The 22,172-nt window shown below is 48.0% G+C and overlaps 1 protein-coding gene across 5 annotated transcripts in view; it reads right to left on the reverse strand.

Annotated features, from left to right (window-relative positions):
• Nucleotides 1–399: 399 nt before the first annotated feature.
• The window catches only part of LOC125078193 (phospholipase A and acyltransferase 3), a 29,069-nt gene continuing 7,296 nt past the window's right edge, over nucleotides 400–22,172 (reverse strand). For 4 of the 5 annotated variants that reach the window (XM_047690376.1, XM_047690378.1, XM_047690379.1 and 1 more), the window contains exons 3-5: nucleotides 12,361–12,463; nucleotides 6,483–6,751; nucleotides 400–667 (exon numbers count right to left, since the gene is read on the reverse strand). In XM_047690376.1, the coding sequence (XP_047546332.1) occupies nucleotides 566–667; nucleotides 6,483–6,751; nucleotides 12,361–12,463 (474 nt within the window). In that variant the 3' untranslated portion in view covers nucleotides 400–565. Of the gene's footprint in view, nucleotides 668–6,482; nucleotides 6,752–12,360; nucleotides 12,464–20,496; nucleotides 20,592–22,172 lie in introns of all 5 variants that reach the window. The other variant, XM_047690381.1, reaches the window with a different exon arrangement.

Here is a 22,172-nt window from a genome sequence, read left to right on the forward strand (position 1 = left end):
CAAGATCAGTAAGAGCTTCTACTGACTTCCTCATGGCAGATGTTGGCTTTGGTTTGGTTTTGACTCCGCCAAACACCCACAGATCCAGCTACAGAGTCCGAGAAGCCGAGCTGGCTCTAGTTCCAGGCCGAGGGTCCTAGCTGTCTGATGGGTCCTGTTCTGGCCCATCAGTCAGGGCTGTGGGTCTCCCTTGCTGCTCCCCTGTCTCCCCACAACCAGAATTACCAGAATTACCCCAGACCTGAAAGAGCCAGAGCTGGGCTGACTCCTGCAAGACAAAGGACACAGCCACAGAGACAAAGGGAGAGAAGAGCGCCCAAGGCCCAGGGCGCCCGCTGGCGTGGCCAGGCCCCGAGTCTCGCTGCGCCCCCAACAGACTTGACGCCAGCCAGTTCCTGCTGCGTTTTCTCCAGTAAAGTGCTCCCTTGCTGGGCTTTATTTTATTCTGTAAAAATAAGCCTCACTCTAAAACAGAACGAAACCCACAAACCCAACTTCAAAACCTCTGGCACAACCAGACCCGCTCAGTGGATGACGTCCCCGCCGATGGGTCAGGCCCTTCAACTTATTGCTTTTGCCTCTTGTTTCTTGAGAACATGACTCCAATGAGGCCCATGGCTGCCAAGCCCACGCCTGCGATGCCGGCCGCCGCAACGACATCTCTGACCTGCAAGAGAGAGGAGGGGAGGTCACACTCTGTCGGGGATCCGAGGACGGGCTGCCCGTTCAACAAGAACACTCAGTTCCAGGAGACTCACGTGCCCCTTGGCCCACCTGACAACTCAGGAGTCAACACATACTGGCAGGGAAATGGGGAGAAAAGGGCTGGATGAGGAAAGAACCCCTGGGTGGAGGCCGCTGGCCAGGGCTGTGCACGGAACCAAGGCCAACTCGACCTACTCTGTGGGTATTTTAAGCCCCTAAATCCCCAGAGGGTGGTTGTGCAAAGGACGAGGAGATGAAGGCGGGATGGCTGAGCTCCTGGCGGCCGTCAGGCAGCCCTTGTGGCCAGTGGGAGGCGGTGCAGGGACGGCTCTCGAGGACTTACCATGTCACACCTGTGCCCCCCGGGGAGCAAGGATCTCTCATGTGTCACTTGTCTTGTTCCTCGCTGCCTCCCCCACACCCGGTTCTGCCAGGCACAGGAGTGCTCTTTACAAGTTCTCAAAGAAATGACCCAACTCGGAGTAGTAGTGAGGCTCTACCTCACATTATTAGTATTTCTGACCGCATCGCTCATACCAGGAAAAAGAAGTGTTGTGAAAATAAGAGTAGAGGGTGCCTGGGTGGCTCAGTGGGTTAAGGCTCTGCCTTAAGGCTCAGGTCATGATCTCAGGGTCCTGGGATCTCAGGGTCCTGGGATCGAGTCCCGCATCGGGCTCTCTGCTCAGCAGGGAGCCTGCTTCCTCCTCTCTCTCTGCCTCTGCCTGTCTCTCTACTTGTGATCTCTCTCTGTCAAATAAATAAATAAAATCTTAAAAAAAAAAAAAAGAGTAGATTTCAGGGTAAAAAGTCCCAAGTCAAATTTCACTCCCCCAGAAACCTGACCAAGAGTAAAGTAAGGCATTTGTTTTTGGTGTCATTTCAAAAGGACCCACAGAACTCTAAATTCTAAGGCAGCAGTGAGAAAAGTTGAGGATCAACCCTAATTATAACGGGATCTTTGGGGAAAGTCAGCTACTGGCAACACCAGGCAGCTCTGGAAACGGGACAGAGAAAGAGCTTCAGCTGGGTCCCTGGGGCCCCCACCCCCACCCACCCACCCAGCTACAACAGAAGTTCGAAAGTTGACTCCTGCAGAGGGTGAAACAGAAGACTTGGGGGCCTGGGAACTGAGAAACACATGTGAGGATGTGGCCATCATGTCAAAAACAATGCTAATTGTGAGACTCTTGGCCCTCCTACCCATCTCTGCTTCCAGAACACTACCTACCACAGAAGAGTCAGGAAAACCTTCCTGGGGGATCTGACCTGCCCAAGTAGAAACAAAAGTTACTTGGGGCACCTGGCTGGCTCAGTCAAGGGAGTGTGTGATTCTTGATCTCGGGGTCATGGGTTTAAGTCCTTCCTTGGGTATAGCAATTACTCAAATAAATAAATAAAACTTAAAAGAAAGAAAGAAAAGATACCAATATCAAGGATTCCCAAACAAACTACCCACCCGTATCACCCGAAGTGAAACTTAAAGTCAACAAGCCACTTGTCCCCTCCCAGTTCAAGTTTTTGCCTTTTCTGGCCAGAAAAGCCAGAAAAGGCAAAAACACAGATTATCCCCTAGAACCTCCAGAAAAGAACAGAGCCCTGGGGGCACCTTGATTTTAGCCCCGTGAAACCATTTTCAGACTTCTGACCTCTAGGACTGTGAGAAAATCACGCTGGGTTGTTTTTTTTTTTTTTTTTTTAAGATTTTATTTATTTGACAGATAGAGATCACAGGTAGGCAGCGAGGCAGGCAGAGAGAGAGAGAGGAGGAAGCAGGTTCCCTGCTGAGCAGAGAGCCCGATGTGGGGCTCGATCCCAGGACGCTGGGATCATGACCTGAGCGGAAGGCAGAGGCTTTAACCCACTGAGCCACCCAGGCGCCCCACGCTGGGTTGTTTTTAGCCACTAAGTTTGTGGTCGCTTGTAACAGCAGCCATCGGAAGCTCATACGGTAACCAGCCCAGGGGAGAGCGGTGTGACTCACGAGCCTTGTGGTCCTGTATTCCAGGTACCGTCTTTCCAACCTAAAGCCACTTCTGGGGGATGTGGTCTACCTAAATTAAGAGAAAGACAGGAAATGAGAAATGAAGAGATCACGGAACTAGGAAAACCAATCCAAGAGAAAGGCAAAGGAAATCTGAAGAACAACGGAGAAGGGAAGTCCTGGGGTACAGCCATGCAGTTAGCCGAGAGCCAGCCAGCGTGGACAGCAGAACGGCCATCTCAGGGACGGATGTGTCCAAGGAGAACAGCCTGGAACTCAGAGATTACTTGACGGGATTTCCCTTGTGGAAAACCATACTGAGAATGGACAACGGGTACAAGGAAAACTAAGCAATGTAAGGAGATACTAATTACCTTCAAGAAAGAAAGAAACCCTTCCCCAGCCCCAAAAGGAAATTCATAATATACCACAACACTCGGCTGTGAGTAAAATTTACATAAACATAAAACACTGAGTAGTGAGTAACCTAATAAAAATGTATAATATATGCGCTCCTGGTAGCTTGGTTGGTTAAGCGTCTGCCTTTGGCTCAGGCCATGATCCCAGGGTCCTGGGATGGAGCCCCGCATCGGGCTCCCTGCTCAGCAGGGAGTCTGCTTCTCCCTTCCTCTGCCTCTTCCCCAGCTCTCTCTCTCACTCTCTCTCTCAAATAAAAAAATCTTTAGGGGCCCCTGGGTGGCTTAGTGAGTTAAAGCCCCTGACTTCGGCTCAGGTCATGATCCCAGGGTCCTGGGATCGAGCCCCGCATCGGGCTCTCTGCGTGGCAGGGAGCCTGCCTCCCTTCTCTTTCTCTGCCTGCCTCTCTGCCTACTTGTGATCTCTGTCTGTCAAATGAATAAATAAAAATCTTTAAAAATAAGTAAACTTTTAAAAATCTTTAAAAAGTGTATGATATAAAAATCGAGTGTGACTGGGGGAGGGGAGGGAATGATGGTTTAAGCAATTTAACCTTCACTTAGCGTAAGGAGTGGTCAAAAGAGCATATCTAAATTTTTTTTTTTAAAGATTTTATTCATTTATTTGACAGAGAGATCACAAGCAGGCAGAGAGGCAGGCAGAGAGAGAGGAGGAAGCAGGCTCCCTGCTGAGCAGAGAGCCCGATGCGGGGCTCGATTCCAGGACTCTGAGATCATGACCCGAGCCGAAGGCAGCGGCTCAACCAACTGAGCCACCCAGGCGCCCCTAAATTTTTTGAATAAAATGATGGTAGTGGGGCGCCTGGGTGGTTCAGTCGGTTAAGCATCTGACTACAGCCCAGGTCACGATCCTAGGGTCCTGGGATGGAGCCCTATGTCGGGCTCCCTGCTCAGCAGGGAGTCTGCTTCTCCCTCTCCCCCTCCCCCTCCCTCACTTATGTTCTCACTCTCTTTCTCTCAAATAAATAAATAAAATCTTTTTTTAAAAAAGCTGGTAGTATACACATATTATTTAGAAATTCAGAAATAACGGGCGCCTGGGTGGCTCAGTGGGTTAAGCCGCTGCCTTCGGCTCAGGTCATGATCTCAGGGTCCTGGGATCGAGCCCCGCATTGGGCTCTCTGCTCAGCGGGGAGCCTGCTTCCTCCTCTCTCTCTGCCTGCCTCTCTGCCTGCTTGTGATCTCTCTGTCAAGTAAATAAATAAAATCTTTAAAAAAAAAAAAAGAAATTCAGAAATAGGTAAATGCCAAGCTAAAAGAGAAAAGAATGAGTGCCTGGTGAGATGGGGAGGAGTAAAGAGGGGTTTTTTGAGAACTGGTTATCTTTTCAACTTATATGCTTGCATTACTTTGAAAATCTAAAACTTAAATTTTAAAACACTATTCCAGGAAAAAACAAACAAACAAACAAACAACAACAAAAAAAAAAACAAAGGACAAAGAAATAGAAGCCTGCCTAGTCAGCCCAGAAAGCTGATACAAAAGCTTTTTGTACTCTCCAACTTCAAATGCCAATGCCACATCTAAAAAAACTTGAAAGGTAAGAAGATGATGAGGAAACCATCCCACAGGGGAGGCAAAGACCACGGTGTTTTAGGAAGATGAGCAGGTGACTCTGAAAACATCCCAACACTTTAGTCTGTTGCCCTAATTTGCAGGCTGTCTGCAAGGCCAGTGTGTCCCGCGGTCCTGTCCTCTGCTTCCTTCCCAGGGTCTGAGCCACCATGTCCTTACAGCCCCCTTTCCAGCGCCTTCGTGTTTCATCAGGTCCAGCAGCGACACTGAAGGGAACAGACCCCAGTGGAAACAGTTCAGATCAGCAAGAAACAGAGAGAAAGTTCGGCCTCTTCCTATTTCCAGCACTACCCAGGTGTAGCTCTGGGGACGCCAGACCCCGTGACAATGCAAACGGAGAGTCTGCTCTCATGGCCACTGTCCCCAATGAAGGCACGATGGCCCAAATCAGCAAAACTGTACTTTTTCCCACACGAGGGCGTGAAAGAGGGTCACCAACATAGATCTAGAAATCTCACCCAGGAGCCAAGCCAGGCATTTAAGCAAAATCAAGAACAAGCAAAGAGAAAGATGTTTAATCATTATTTTATGCCAACAAGTCCAGTGAGGACCATGTACCCCAAATCCTGGGAATAAAAAATATGAAAATATGAACTTTGTATGCAAAACTAACACCCTTACCTGACACGGTCAGCACTGCCCTTGCTCCCCTAAGCACAGAACTTACCTAGATTGTATGCATGTGGCTGCCACAAACCCTTAATGACCATTATAGAGAAGAATTTGGAGGTCTTCATGGGCTAAAAATAAATACATCTCGGCGCTGCCCCTAAGTGGGCCCCACGTGGCTATGTGTGGTGACAGGAATCACACCAGTGTCACTGACATCACACAGTACCCAGAACTGAGGTTCCTAGCAGCCAGAGGCCAGGATGACAAGGTCTGGACCAAGCTACAGACCCAAGATGTGACTTCGAGTCAGTCTTTAACCTTCATAGTAGAGGTCATCAGGCGTGGCTTTGTGGCCGCCACAGCGGTTCTGGCTGGGGGCCGGGGAGACCCACATGAAAGCTCTTGTTCCCAGCGTTTTCCTTGCTTAATGATTTGTCAGGGGTGCAGATAATGGAGGAGGAACAATGTGCCCTTTACAGAACCTCATGGAGGGAGAATGCATGAGACAGCGGCTTCGTACAAAAGGAACTTTGTCAAGGAAATCAACAACAGCTCGCTGTGAGTGTGCTCGGTGAGGAGGCAAAGAGTACAGTCAAACACAAGAGAGGGGCCCTGGTTAGTCCTGAGAATGCACATTTTACCGGGGGGACGTGCTGACTTCTCATGGGCCGGCTGCTGGGTGAGCTGAATTACCGGAGCTCTGACCCCAAAAGGGCCACAGGTGGGCAGCACAGGTCATAAAGCAAAATATTATGAAACACGAAAGCTGTCCCTCGTTAGAAGTGCTAAGAAATCTTTTTTTTTTTAATCTTTTTTTAAACAGGAATTCTACGAGACCACCGAAAATGAGCTGTTTATTCTCTGCGTTAAAGCCTCAGAATTGTTTTGGGAAAAGGAAACTTCTCATGTGCTTTCTTCACTTGGAGCAAAGTTTAAGTGGGTAAAAGACAAAGAGTGTTGTCCAAAACACAGGATTCTTCCCGGGCGGTGACTCACATGGTGGGTCATGGTGCACAGCTGCGCCGGCCCACGGGGCCGACCTGCCCGTCTCCACACCCTCGTCCCCACCCCGAGCGTGGCATCCATTTGCCTTCTAGATGCCCGATGCCCATCTCCCGCCGGCTGACGGAACGGTCTGGCTCCTGGGGATGGGGACGAGGCTGAGGACGCACCTGGTCACTGCGGCGGACTCCGTAGCGCAGCTCATTCACGAAATGTTCGCAGTTCTCACAGGGCAGCGAATAGGGCAGCTCCCGCCCCACCAGCTCCTCTGCCCGCTGGACGATTTTGCTGGGAGGCAGTGGGGAGTACTTATCATCATGTTTGTTATTGACCTGGTACTTGTCTCTCCCAACCACATCACACAGCAGTTCCTTCTTCACTACGGCCTTCTCGGTCAGGGTGGACATGATGCTGGCCGCGCCAGCTCCCGCAACTTCGCCTAAGGATTCACAAAGAGGAAACAGAGGGATCGGTGCTGGGCAGGCCTATATGGATCCATCCACAGGCCCTTGGCACCATCCACAAGAGCATGAGCAGAAGGGAAGGGAAAAGGGAGCAGGGTCAGTCACAGGCTGTGTGGCTTTGGAGAAGGTGCTTGTGGTCTCTGGGCTCTGGCTTCCTAAACTGAAATGAGGAGTGGTAACGTTTCTAGAGAAGTGGACCTTCTATACCCGTGGCTCCTCTGCGGCCCTCTTGGTTATGCAAATATGGGCTGAGCAGCCCCTTCTCCCTGGGGGAACAGATTATGAACCTTCTGTGATTCCATCAAGGTCATACTCCCTTGACAAGTACAAAGCTGATGACTGCAGAAAAGGGGGATGGATGAGGAGTTCCCACCCTTCTTGGAGCAAAGGGACCAAAACCCGGCAGCAACTCCTAGAGGTGGGTCCCCAGGGAGACCCGGTAGGTACACCCGGCACAGCCCTTACTGAGGTTGAAAGTCTGGAAGGGGCAACCAAGCTCCAGAAATTAAACTCCCTGTGGAATACTATTCTGCCATGAAAAAAGATCTTGCCATTTGCAGCACCATGAACGGACCTACAGGGTATTATGCTCAGTGAAATACATCAGACAGAGAAAGACAAATACCGTATGATTTCACTCATATGCGGAATCTCAAAAACAGAACAAATGATTATAGAAATTAACAAAAGGCAGAAACAGACAGAGAATGAACTGGTGGTTGGTTGCCAGAGGGGAAGGAGGGGGGAGATGGGCAAAATGGGCGAGGGAAAGTGGGAGGTACAGGCTCCCAGTTACACGCGGCAGAAGTAAGTCACGATGATAAAGGGCACAAGCACGGGGAACAGAGTCAACGGGGTTGTACTACACTCTACAGGGACAGGTGGTAGCTACATTCGCGGTGAGAACGCATACCGTATAGACCTGTCCAGTCATGGCCCCGTACACCTGTAACTAATGGAACATTGTGTGTCAACTACATTTCAAGTAAAAAAATAGAAAACTCAAAAGAAAGGGAGTCTAGGCCAAGGACCAGGATGGTGGGGAGGGGAGGCTGACATCAGCACAAGACCGGGCAGCCCCTCCCAAGGCGGCCAACCTGCACAGCTGGGGATGATGGCAAAAGAAGTGGGCCCCAGAGAGACCCACTGTCCCTCGAAGAGCCTCTGTGGCCCTGCTGCGATGGGATCTCCAAGGCCCTTTCCCACAGGGGAGGCATCTTGTTAGGCGGGCCACAGACAGCCTTCCACGTGACACCACGGGACAGCCACAAGCAACAGCAGGAAGGGCTGCTCAGATTCCAGGTCTTTCCAAAGACGATTAGCCCCCGTTGCCCTGAGTAGATTCGTGAGATTTTAGAAGAGGAGTTCAGGGGAGTTCAGACTTGCTACCAGCAGGGCGGGAGGCGTTTGAGGGAGCCACTGGAATAAAGAATAGAGCTGGCAGCATGCAGAGCTCTGAGTCTGGGGAGGGGGTTAGCCTGGGAATGGGACCAGGTGAGTTTCAGCCCCCAGGCAGGGAGCGTGGCAGGGCTGAGACAGGGGTGAGGTAAGCAGGGTGCCCACAGCACAATATTTAAGGAAGATCCAACTCTCAGGGCCAGGCCCGTACAGAGTCAATCCCTAAGAGTGAGGCTTCCTTAAGCTTTGCGCTGTGGGTGCCACTCTGGTGGGAAGTTCCATAGGGGAACTCTGGGTTTGGATTCTGGCTGTATCACCGAGCAGTCCTGACATGCCACGTAACCTTGCTGAGCCAACACTGGCCACAGTATAGTCTTAGAAGCTTCCTCTAGGCGTGATGGAAAAGCCAGGCAAGAATTTTAAGGCATTTTCTTCCTGACTGGTCTTGGGTGAGTTCTGTCTCAGAGCTGGTGAGAAACACCCCCATATCCTGGTCATTGCCTTTTCCTCATCCCCCCGGGGATCTGCCCTATCAGCTTGGGGTGCCGTGATGGGAGAGATGGCCGGGCGAGATCTGGCACTCCAGTGTGGTTAGGTACCAATAGCAAGATGTCTTCAGGAAATGCCAAAATTGGGCACCCTGCCCCCAAGTTCGAAGCCACAGCCATTAGGCTAGATGTCCGGTTCAAAGGCATCAGCCTCTCGGACTACAAAAGAAAATACGTTGTGTTCTTCTTCTCCCCTCTTGATTTCTGCATTGTGTGCCCCATGGAGACCATTGCTGTCAGTGATTCAGAATTTAAGAAACTCAAGTGCCAACTGGCTGGTTTGTCTGTGGATTCTCATTTCTGTCACCTGGCATGGATCAACACACCCAAGAAACGAGGAGGACTGGGACCCATAAACATTCCCCTTGTATCAGACCCCACGTGGACCCTCACTCAGGACTGCAGAGTCTTAAAAGCTGCTGAAGGCACCTCCTTCAGGTGCTTCTTTACTCTTGACGATACAGTTTCCTTTGGCAGATGACTGAGGATGACCCTCCCCCCCCCGCCCCGTCGGCCGCTCTGTGGGTCAGACTCTGAGACTACTTCGGGCCTTCCAGTTTACTGAGAAGCCTAGGAAAGGGCCCCCGGCTGGCTGGAAGCCTGGTAATGATACCATCAAGCCTGCCGCGCAGAAGAGCAAAGAATAATTCTCCAAGCAGAAGCGAGCACTGGGCCGTTTTAGGACCAGGCTGCCGTGGGCGGCCAGGAAAACAAGATCTCTTGTGCATATACTGTCATGCTGAAAACACAAGACTTTAGATCCAGTGCGGATGTGGTATGGGGCAGGACAGGCCTCTCCTGCAGGGGCTGGGGCAGCCAGCCTTCCTTCCTCTGCAGAGAATGGCCTGAGCCGCGCTATGGGGTAGATCAACTGATGTGAGAGAGCCAGTAGGGAGACACCAGTTTTGATCTTTTGTGGTTTCTGTTAAACTTGAGCAGAGGGGAAAAAGGAAAAAAAAAGAATTTGAAGGAGAGAAGTAACATAATCCAATTCATACTTTAGAATGATCGCGCGGGCCGCCCAGGGGAGGAGGGGTGGAGCACGAGCGGGCAAGAGGCAGAGAGAACAGCCACAAGCTGCAAAGCTTCAGATGGGCAAGACAGTGCAGACGGTGAGAAGTGATCAGACCTGGAGTCTTTCTTGGAGAGGGAGGCAACCTGATTTCCTGCTGCATTAGATACGGGGTGGAAAAGATCGAGGATGACACCTAAATTCTGGCCTCCAGCAGTTGGACAGCGTCATTCACAGGAGCCTTTCTTTCAGGGCATGTCAAGTTCAAGGCGCCAATCGGACACCCACGTGGAGATGCCAAGTAGTCAAGAGGTTATACAACTCTGAAGCTGGGAGGGGAGGCCTATGCTGAGGGGGGCTTAGGAAACATCCACCAACGGAAAGTACTAGAAGCCAGGGGCCCGAGGAGATCCCCTGGGTAGAGTAAGGATGAGGGATATAGAGGAAGAGGAGGAGCCCACACAGGAGACTGAGAAGGAAGGCCCCAAGTGAGAGAGGAAGAAAGACAGGCTTCCAGTGAAGATCAGAGAGAGGTCACTCGTATCAGATGCTACTGAGAAGCCAAGTCAGCCTTGACTGGAAGATCAACCTTCGGCTTTGTCAAGATGCGGAGGGTCTTTTGGTAGCCTTGATAAGTGCTCCTTTGCTTATCAGCTCAGAGGGCTGGTGGAGGGACCCAAAAACAATGACAAGAGGAAGTGGATGATGGAAGGTTCACTCTACAGGAAATTAGCTGGAGAAGATGTGAGGTCAAGGGGCTGTTTGTTCAGGAAGTTACTACAGTAGTTTCCATGCCATTTGGAATAACTGAGCAGAGAGGGGGACCAAGAGAATACAAGAGGTGAGGAATTTGAGGAGCAAAGGCCTCACGAAAGTCAGAGACGGGGTCCAGGACCCACATACAGAGGCTGGCTTTTTTTTTTTTTTTTTAAGATTTTTATTTATTTGACACAGAGAGAGAGAGAGAGAAAGCACACAAGCAGGGGGCGCTGCAGGGAGAGGGAGAAGCAGGGAGCCCGATGTGGGGCTTAATCCCAGGACCCCGGGATCATGACCTGAGCCCAAGGCAGATGCTTAACCAACTGAGCCACCCAGGTGCCCCCAGAGGCTGGCTTTTTAAACAAGGACAGGGGCATTTTCTTGCATCTTAACCAAAGAAAAGGCAGACTAGGAGGGTGCAGACTGTGGTGTGGTTCATCAGGCTGGGGAAGGTACCACACACTCTGGTTCCTTCTGATTCCTCTCTATGTACAGGGTAAGGCCATCAGTTAGGGATAAAGGGGTGGGCAAAAGACAAAGAATGTTCAAGAATGTCACAGCTAGGGGCGCCTGGGTGGCTCAGTGGGTTAAAGCCTCTGCCTTCGGCTCAGGTCATGATCCCAGGGTCCTGGGATCGAACCCCATATCCGGCTCTCTGCTCGGCGGAAAGCCTGCTTCCCCCTCTCTCTCTGCCTGCTTCTCTGCCTACTTGTGATCCCTCTTTCTGTCAAATAAATAGATAAAATCTTAAAAAAAAAAAAAAAAAGAATGTCACAGCTACCATGTTCACAGCAGCCAAACACGGGAACCAGCCAGTGTCCTTCAGCAGAAGCATGTATAACAGGCTGCGATATTTTCATATAACAGAAAACATACAGAATGCAAGAGAAGTCCTCCTACAGCTCACAGACCGAGGACTCTCAGGGGCAAGGGAGGAAGCCAGACACAAAAAAAGCCCAGGCTTTGCGGCTCCTCCCACATGAAGGTGTAGAACAGACAAAACTAGTTCACAGCCAGAGAAGCTCTCAGAGCGGTTGTCTGTCGGGAAGAGGAGGGTGGCTGCAGAGCCATGTGGGAGCCTCGTAGGGTAGTGGAAATGTTATAGATCTTAATCTGGGTCACTGTCACAAGGATGGAGGATTTATTTTTTTAATTCATTGACTATACACTTCACTATATTTTCACACTTTACTGTATTTATGTTATACCTCAGTTTAAGTTAAAAGTTTAAGAAAAGGGGGGTGCGCCTGGGTGGCTCAGTGGGTTGAGCCTCTGCCTTCGGCTCAGGTCATGATCTCAGGGTCCTGGGATCGAGCCCCGCATCAGGCCCTCTGCTCAATAGGGAGCCTGCTTCCCCCTCTCTCTCTGCCTACTTGTGATCTCTGTCTGTCAAGTAAATAAATAAAAAATCTTTAAAAGAAAAAAAAAGTTTAAGAAAAGGGGTGGGGGAATTCTCACAATGATTCTCCTAGTGAAGCACTCTTAGCTTCAGTTTATAGATAAGGAAACCAAGACTGGAGAGTAGAAACTAGATTCCTCACCAAGCCTACATCTCAAAAGCCCATGCTCTCTCACGGAGTTTTACACCGAAGAGGTGAATAAGTTTAATTAAAACCCACAGTATTTAAAACCATCAAAACCAGAGCCATCCCCTTGGAAGCCCATCTCAGCCCCTGTAGGGGACCCCTAGGATTCCAAGGAGCAGAGTTTGAAAACTATTGTCCCATACCAACCTTCCTTCTTGCAGCACTCAGGAACCAACCACCAGTTGGGGACCAATGAGAGAGGTGGAGTTCCCTGTTACCCACAGCTGCCCCATCTCCCACTCCTCCCAGCCCAGCATGGTGGAGGCCCTCAGTGCCCTTACTTGGCGGGGCCAGGTGGACCACATATCCATCGCCAACGTAGATGGCCCAGTGTCTGTAGAAAGGGCGGAAGATCTCAATCAGGTCTCCAACCTTGGGCTCTGGCTGCAAAACCAAGAACAAGGCTATTAGAGGTGGTGCGAGTGAGACCTTGGAACCAAGTGGCAGAGCTGGGGTCCCTTGCCAGAGGCCATCAGATTGGGAGGGTGTCTCCCTAACGTTCCCCAGCTGGCCTAGGGCCTGACCAAGAATTGGCCTGTCTCTGGCCATAGTGTCCTCCTAGCTGCTCACCCGATGATGAAGTGGCTGAGTTTGTGCGTGTGAATGTGAGTATATGAGTAAAGGACATTCCTTCCTCCTGTGCACTAGACTCACACCAACGCTTCCAACACCAGATCCGTGGTTTCTCCACACCACGCAATCTAGTCCTCGGTGGAAACGGACTGGATATCCTACAGTTTATCTCAATTCTGATGCTAACTGTCCGGACCTAACGCAGACCCCAGGGGTGAAGGGCTCAGTCCCACCAGACTGCCCCCCCAAACTCAGCTGCCAGCCACACGTCCAGATTGTCCCCTGCGCTTCTGACTTACTACCTGTAAATCAGGGGCTTCCATAACCTCCTCCTCTGCTAGAATGGCTCACAGAACTCAGGAAAACAGTTTACTTAACTAGATTACCAGCTTGTTATAAAGAATACAACTCAGGAACAGCCAGATGGCGGAGTGGCGGAGAGGCGGGGGAGGGGCACACCTGCCACGCCCTCTCCAGGGGCCAGTCTCCCAGCACCTCTGTGTGTTCACCAACCCAGAAACTCCCCAACCCCTTCAGTTTTTACCGGGGCTGTGTTACACAGGTGATTAACTCACCGTCCAGCCTCTCTCCTCCCAGCCCGGGAGGTAGGGCTGAAATTTCCAGCCCTCTAATAGGTGTGTTCCTCATCACCTCATTAGCATAAACTCAAGTGGGGATGAAGAGGGTTTATGATGAGTAACAGAAGACTCTCATCTCTTATCACTCCGGAAATTACAAGGCTTGTAGAAGCCCAGTGCGGGGAATTGGGGGAAAAGACCAAAACTGTATCTCTTATTACTTCCCAAGCAGTGTGTGTAGGGATGAGTGTTGTGTGCTGGGGAAGGTGGGGAGCAGCAGCTAGGAGCCCTGCCCTGCTGGGGATCGGGGAGTACGGAGCAGAGCTGGAGAAAACCTCCAGAGGTTCAAGATCACTTCCATTCAGCATTATTAAGGCGCCAACAACAGACACTACCAAGTGCTAGGGGTGCGGGGCATTCGATTTGGACCAGAATCAGGGGTGACAAGCTTCTCTGGTCCAAGCCAATCTTAAATCTCTTTAATGAGCGAGGCAACTATCCCTTTAGAAGACCTAGAGAAGGATCCCCTCTGTCCTCTAGCCAAGTCTTCAGGAGTGGGTCTGACCTGCTTGCTCCTCGTGGCCAGACCCGTAGGGATTTGCCTACATCCCACCGCCAAGCTCCATGGACCTGACTCAGAGAGTCCGTCAAGGATGCCCCGGGGAGGACTCACCCCTGCATGGCCTGCCTTGGGATAGAAACAAAGGAAGTGGGAAGAGCCAATCAGAAACTCCACGAGGCCTATGAAGCAAGGTCAATAGCAGCCCATTTCCATTTATATAAACATTAAAACTGAACATCTGTGTTACATGTGGCAGGAAAAACATCCTTTCACAGAAATGATATGTATAAATAAGGTTCTCTTATGCAGTGATTGTAATTAGTCTACCAAAAAGAAGGCACCCAAACCTTACAGAGAACCTATTTCGGAATAATAGACAATGGTCGCAATTTATGGATCCCACTTGCTTTCCAGAATAAAAGGAAAAAATATTGTTGGTAAGAATTAGGGAGCCTTCAGAAATCCCCCAAAGGGAATTTAACTGGTGGGGGAGGAGGGTTCCTCCATGAATAAGCAAGGACATAAAGACAAGGCAGGAATCCTGCCCTGGGGAAGGCCACGGATTCAACAGGAGACAGTGTGGGCGCCTGGGTGGCTCAGTTGGTTAAGCAACTGCCTTCAGCTCAAGTCACAATCCCAGAGTCCTGGGATGGAGTCCCACATCGGGATCCCGGCTCCACGGGGAGTCTCTTTCTCCCTCTGACCTTCTTGCCCCTCATGTTCTCCCTCAATGTCTCTCTCTCAAATAAATAAATAAAATCTTTAATAAAAACAAACAGGAGACAGTGTGAACATCAGTAATACAATGTCAAGGAATGAGCAGTCAGTGGTACACAGACCTGAGGAACTCACTGTGCTCTGGACAAATACCAGAGAAAGGTGGCCTACATGTTGAAAGACGCCTGAAAAAAAATTTTTTTATTACAATGACAAAAATATCTACAAAGAAATTCACCATAAACACCCCAAGATAATGGGGCAGCAAACATGGTGATGAGTAGAAGAAGCCACATCCCAAAAGCAAGACAACATCATATCCCATTTATGTCCCATTCCAGAAAAGGTATCATTATAGGACAGAAAGTGATCGGTGATTGCCAGGTGCTGGGAGTGAGGTGGGGAGCAGACGACAAAGGGGCAGGAGGAAACTGGGGGGGGGGGAACCTGAGCTTCCCCAACTGTTCCGTGTCTGACGGTGGTAACAGTTACACAGTTGTATGTTTTGATGAAAACTCATAGAAACAAACACTAACGGGGTGGCCTGGCTGGCTCAGTGGGTGGAGTGAGCGACTCTTGATTTCAGAGTTGTGAGTTCTAGTCCCATGCTGGGGTAGGGATTGAAAAAAAACAAATATAAACTTTTTTAAAAAATTATTTTTAAAAAAAGAAATGAACACTAAAAGGAATAAATTAGGCTTCAGGTTTTTTTCAACACAAAAATTTTTTAATGTATTTTTTTTTTTAATTTTGGGGTACCTGGGTGGCTCAGTCAGCTAAGCGGCTGCCTTCAGTCGGGTCATGATCTCCAAGTCCTGGGACAGAGACCCCAGTCAGGCTCCCTCCTCCACAGGGAGTCTGCTTCTCCCTCTCCCGCTGTCCCTCCCCGCACTGTTCATGCTCTCTCTCACTCTCAAATAAATAAATAAAATCTTTAAAGGTATTTGAGAGAGAGAGAGAGAGAGAGAGAGAGAGCGAGCACAAGCAGGGGGAGAGGGAGAAGCAGGCTCCCCACTGAGCAGGGAGCCCAATGTGGGGCTCGATCCCAGGACCCTGGGACCATGACCTGAACCAAAGGCAGCTGCTTAACCAACTGAGCCACCCAGGGACCCCTAAAACTTTTTAAATTTTAATAGCTGTCTGTAGTTTGAAAGGAAAAAAGTGTTGATTTTTAAAATACACAATCAAATTCCCTGCCCCTTTCAAGGGCAAAGGTACCTATTTCCAAATATGCACAAGGTCAAAACATAATACCACTCAAGGACACTTTTTTAAAACAAAGTGATGGGGCGCCTGTGTGGCTCAGCCGTGGAGCATCTGCCTTCGGCTCGGGTCATGATCCCACGGTCCTGGGATCGAGCCTGGCATTGGGCTCCTTGCTCGGCAGGGAGCCTGCTTCTCCCTCTGCCTGCCGCTCCCCCTCCTTGTGCTCTCTCTCTCTCTGTGTGTCAAATAAATAAATAAAATATTTTTAAAAAGATAAAAATAAAAATGAAGTGAAAGAGAGTGACTGGATAACTCAGATGGCTAAGTACCTGCCTTCAGCTCAGGTCACGATCTCCAGGTCCTGGGATCAAGCCCCACGTGGGGCTTCCAGCTCAGCAGGGAGCCTGTCTCTGCCTCTCCTTCTGCTTCTCCCCACTACTCAGGCTCTCTGTCTCTCTCAAGGGAATAAATAAAATCTTTAAAAAATAAAGTGAAAGGTGGTGGACTGATCTGTGGAGCCCTGCCCGCTAGTTTCTAACTAGTTCAAGGACTCCATGTTCACATGGCAACAGGGATAAGCTTTTAGACACAGAGCTAAGTGGAAACATGAGAATGAGCTCTGCAATGCAACCCCACTTGTATCAATTAAAGATACACACACGCAAACCAATGATACACATCTTAGAAGAAGCACACCTGAAAACATCATTCTAAAAAACCAACAAGAGGGTTGCCTGGGTGGCTCAGTGGGTTAAGCCACTGCCTTCGGCTCAGGTCATGATCTCAGGGTCCTGAGATTGAGACCCGCATCGGGCTATCTGCTCTCTGCTCTCTGCTTCTCTCTCTCTCTTTCTCTCTGCCTGCCTCTCCGTCTACTTGTGATCTCTCTGTCAAATAAATAAATAAAATCTTTAAAAAAATAAAATAAAAATAAATAAAAAATAAAAAACCAACAAGAACAAGAACAGAAGCATATGGACTAAAGAACGCACACTAAACACATCAGGATGCTGGCCGCTGGGAAGACGGAGGAAGGCATGATAATATCAGGAAACCAAAGAAACCTAAGCCAAAAACCCACAAGACAGGGGTCACGTAGGGACCAGTGAGGACAGGGTGCCATGCACTGAGACAATGAATGTCGTCACCCTCTATCATAAAATCCAGCTAGAGAAACAACTCCATTGAGTCAAAGCGAAGAACTCCAGGAACCAGGTTATAAAATTAGACAGTATGAGAACAGCAGCCCAGGTGTCAAATTGGTTGCCTCTGCTTATTTTTGTATGCAAGCTCAGAACGGTTTTTACATTTTGAAAATGGTTGGGGGAAAGTCAAAAGAAGGATGTTCTGTGACACGTGCAATTACAGGACATTCAGACTTGAGCTTGAGCAAAGCTTTATTGGCACACGGCCACACCCCATTCATTTACATCTCGTCCTGGGCTGCTTTCTCTCTACAGCAGATGGGCTGAGGAGTGGCAATGGAGACCGTGTGACCTAAAATCTTACACCTTCTGGCCCTTCACAGAGAAAGCTTGCCAGCTCCTGCTATAAGAGAATGGACTGTGATGCCTCCCGCACTCATTCCACAGTCTCGAGGGGATTCGCTGCCAGGTGGTTCTTCCTAGGAAGAAGGGGGCTAGCAGGAGGCCCCAGGAAGAGAGCTCCCTCTCCAGCCCAGGGCTCAGGGGACCCCCAGCCCGCACAGTAACCAGGGCTCCACTACGCAACGCAGGCTCTAACAAGGGCAAAGCTGAGACTCTGTGCCCACGGGATTTCAGAACAAAAGGTCTTTATCCTTCCCACAAAAGCAGGATTACAAAGAACTGCATTAACAACCGTTTTCCTTAGCAAGCAAACTGAGGACCAATTTCTGGCCTCCGAAATTATCGGAAAAACAACCTAAATAATCATTAATAGGACCAATTAAATAAATGATCCTGCATTCATATATCCATATGTACATACCGCCACTAGAGAAAACAAGATGGATTTATGTGAGCTGACGTGGAACTGGTTGAGAAAAGCACATTGAAAAACATTAATATCCCATTTTTGCTTAGAATACATTTTTAAAAATTAAAACAAAATACTTTTTTTATACATTTATAAGCAAAGTGTACTACACATTAAGCATGATCTGAAGAAAATACACTAAAATGTTGTATATTTTATACAGTGGGGGTTTGGGATTCAGACTTTGACAAGTTATATTATTTCTTTTCTTTCTTAACCAATATGAGTCACTTTTATAATAAAAACTTTTTAAGATTTTTAGATGGAGAAAAAAAGTTCCTCAGGGGGATGAGCCTGAAGTTTTCTCTCTTCCTTATTTTTTAAAAAAGATTTTATTTATTTATTTGACAGAGAGAGAGATCACAAGTAGGCAGAGAGGCAGGCAGAGAGAGGGGAAGGGAAGCAGGCTCCCCACTAAGCAGAGAGACCGATGCAGGGCTCAATCCCAGGACCCCGAGATCATGACCAGAGCTAAAGGTAGAGGCCCCAACCCACTGAGCCACCCAGGCGCCCGAATCTCTCTTCTTTATTTTTTTAAAATATTTTTAAGGATCTATTTATTTTAGAGTGAGAGTAAGAGAGAGAATGGGGGTGGGGGAGAGGGACAGTGAGAGAGAGAGAAGAATTTCAAGCAGACTCCTCGCTGAGCACAGAGGCTGGTACAGGACTCCATCTCAGGACCCCATGATCATGACCTGAGCCAAAATCAAGAGCCAGTTGCTTTACTGACTAACCCACCCAGCTGCCTGATGCTTGAGGTGTTTTAATTGGAAAAGGTGAATATTATCTGTCACCAAAACCTCTTGAAAGCATCTCCCACCTGGAACCTATAAATATGACCATGTAAATGATTCCTAAAAATCAGTAACATTTAAATGTAGGATATAAAACTATAAACAGATTTTAAAATAATATAGATGCATTTGTATCAGGTCTTAGAATAAAGACACTCGAAGGATAAAAGCCAAAGAAAAAGGCACAAAGGAAAAGAGTAAAAGGTTTTACGATTTAAAAAATGTTAAAGGTCTTATTATTAGAAATTTCTATCACTGCCTCTTATGTTCATGCTCCCTTTTAAGGGAAAATGATTGCCCGTAGTCCCCATTGCCTAGGCAGCTGCCATATTTCATATCCTGTGACCACTGCCTCCCACATCAGCTGGCTGGACCTAGAGAAGGCAAGTAGGTCTCATCCTCTGATCCTCCACATGTGTCCTGAAACTAAGACTCCTTTACTTGACCTAGCTTAAGTGGACAGCTTGCTACCAATAGCCAAATCAGCCAGACCAATACATTCTCTGCATTGAAAAACAACAACAACAAGAAAAACCCACAAACTACCAAGATAAGCTGGAAGAAAATGACAGAAAATTTAATATCTTTAATATATGAAGAGTTTTTATGAATCAATAAAAATGATTTAAATTCCAAAATTAAAAAGGGGACAAAGGGCATGTTAAATAACTTTAAAAGGAGAAATACATATTACCACTAATTTAACTAAACATATTCTACCTCACTTGTAATCAAATAAATGCAAATTAAAAACTGGTTTGGGGGAAATTAAAATACTAATATTAAAAATAAGAAAAGATACAAGTAAACACACACTGTCATCCATTGCTGATGGGAATAAAAATCAGTACAACTCTTCTGAAGGGCAATTTGGCAATTTTTTTTTTATAATAGTTAGTGACTACAATAGTAGCCAACATCTTTTTTTTAAAATTTTTTTAAAGATTTTATTTATTTATTTGACAGACAGAGACCACAAGTAAGCAGAGAGGCAGGCAGAGAGAGAGGAAGGGAAGCAGGACTCCCTGCTGAGCAGAAAGCCCGACGCAGGGCTCGATCCCAGGACCCTGAGATCATGACCTGAGTTGAAGGCAGAGGATTAACCCACTGAGCCACCCAGGCGCCCCAATTTGGCAATTTGTAACACTAACCTTAAAAATATTCATACTCTTTGACTCAATTTCTATTTAGAGACCAAATCTTAAGGAAATAATCTGAAATGCCCACAAAAGCTGTCCATCAGAAAGTGACATCCAATGGCGAAACATCAGATACCTAAAAATCCTATGTAAAAAAATTATTTAATTCTTGCCATATTTAGAGGTGCCTGGGTGGCTCAGTCATTAAGCATCTGCTTTCGGCTCAGGTCATGGTCCCAGGGTCCTGGGATTGAGCCCCGCATCAGTTTCCCTGCTCAGTGGGAAGCCTGCTTCTCCCTCTCCCTCTCCCTGTCCCCTGGCTTGTGTTCCCTCTCTCGCCATCTCTCTGTCAAATAAATAAAATCTTCAAAATCTTAAAATATATATATATTATAATTCTTGCCAAATTTATATACTAGGACACTATATGTTTTAAAGTTCTATTTTAGAAAAATACTTAATGACAATAAATGCCCATGACATAATGCTTAATGAAAATCTTTATACAAAACAGCATATTTTTAAAACTTTTTTTAAAAAAGAAAACACATAAAGAAAAGCTGTGGAAATACACCAAAATGTAAACTGCTTATTGGCAGTCAGTGATATCTGGGGTATTTTTAATTCTTTTCTAGTTTTCCAAAATGCTTAAATACATATATATTCATTTTAGAAGCACACACACACACACACCAAAAAAAAAAAAAAAAAAAAAAAAAAAAAAAAAAAAAACCCTGACAAACATCAGAGTGTTCAGTTTGGGGTAAGCTATACGATGACCACTATGTAATAAAATAAATACACACCACAGAAAGACTAGAAAGATACACACCAACATCTTCACAGGGAATTCTTCTGGATGTGGGGCTAGGGGCGGTTACTGGAATTATTTTGCTTCCTTCTCTCTTTCTGTATTTTCCAGCTCTCCTGCAATGAGCATTGTTAAGTTCATAGCACGCTTCCTGACATTTTATTATGAAAAATTTTCAAACATAAAATTTCAAGTCTCAAGCGTTCAAAACCGAAAGGGCTGTTTGGTGAACATCTGTGTACCCCACCACCTACTTGCTACACTTGTGTTACTGTAGTTGCTTTATTCCAAATACGCCCACCTGCTCATTCCGTCTCTTGAGTATCTTTAAACTCTTCTTTTAAACTCAAATGATCGTTTTTTGCGAAAAGTAGAGGTTAAGCGCTGAGGGGATCCAGGACAATGACAAGGGCAATAACACTGTGTGACGTGCTCTAACTCTGCTCTCGAACCCACCAGGTTCCTGACTCTGAGCCTGCAGCCTTTATCCCTAACTGTGGTTCTCGGACTCGAGTCTACACACAATTTGCTGCAGAGGGGGGTGCTGGCATGCTTCCAGGATCACCGTGCCTTTTTTTTTTTTAAGATTTTATTTTATTTATTTGACAGACAGAGATCACAAGTAGGCAGAGAGGCAGGCAGAGAAAGGAGGAAGCAGGCTCCCCACTGAGCAGGAAGCCCGATGTGGGGCTCGATCCCAGGACCCTGAGACCATGACCCGAGCTGAAGGCAGAGGCTTAACCCACTGAGCCACCCAGGCGCCCCTCACCATGCCTTTTTAACAAATATTCTCGTCTGCCTTAGGGCAGTGCCATAAGCGGCCAAGGATGCCCACCTCTGCATGCGAAGGTCAAAAAAACCATTTATTTGCTCATTCACTCAACAGATGCTCACAGAGCTAGATTCCAGGCACCAACCTGGCACCTGCACTATGTCTATGAACGAAATAAAAATCCCTACCTCCATGAGCTTTTGTTCAGTACCTGGGAGAGAGACAGAAATGTTTCCATTTCTTTTAAGCCTTAGTAAATATGTAAATCATCTAGAATATTAGAAGAGATACCAAATAAAAAAGAAAGAAAAGGTAGGGCAGTGTTAAAGGAGCTGGAGGGGAGGGGGTGGGAGCAGTATTAAATGAGGGGTCTGGGAAGGCAGACAGTGGGCCCTGCAGATATCTGGAACATTCAGGCAGAGGGAGCCGCCTGAGCAATGGCCCCAGGTGTTTGAGGAGCAGCCCGGAGGCCAGTGTGGCTGCAGTGGAGGGGACAAAGGAGGAGAGAGGTGTGGAAGTGGTGTTGATGGCTCAGATGAGGCGGGCAGTGGGGATGACAAGTAACGGGTTCTGGATTTCTATGAAGGTCAAACCTACAGGGTTTGCTGACGGAATGAGGTGGGGCATGAAGGAAAGTGGGGTCAAGACCACCCCAAGGTGATCAGGCCAGAACAAGTGGGAGGCAGGATGAGCAGGCTCTGGAGAAGTGGGTGCCTCTGCTTGGGGTGCTGGGGTGAATCGCCCACCAGGTAGCCAAGTGGAGAAGCCAGGGAGGCAGCTGAAAACGGGCCTCTGGAGGTCAGGAGTGTGCTCCAGCGTGAGGGCCACTGTTGGCCTGCATGAACGCGGCTCCTCTCAGAGTTGGAGGCCAAAGTCGGGCTGAACAGGCGTAAGGGAGGATGGGGAGAGGAGCTGCAGATGATGC

Source organism: Lutra lutra, chromosome 10, assembly GCF_902655055.1.
Source record: "Lutra lutra chromosome 10, mLutLut1.2, whole genome shotgun sequence".
In the NCBI taxonomy this organism is placed as follows: Eukaryota; Metazoa; Chordata; class Mammalia; order Carnivora; family Mustelidae; genus Lutra; species Lutra lutra.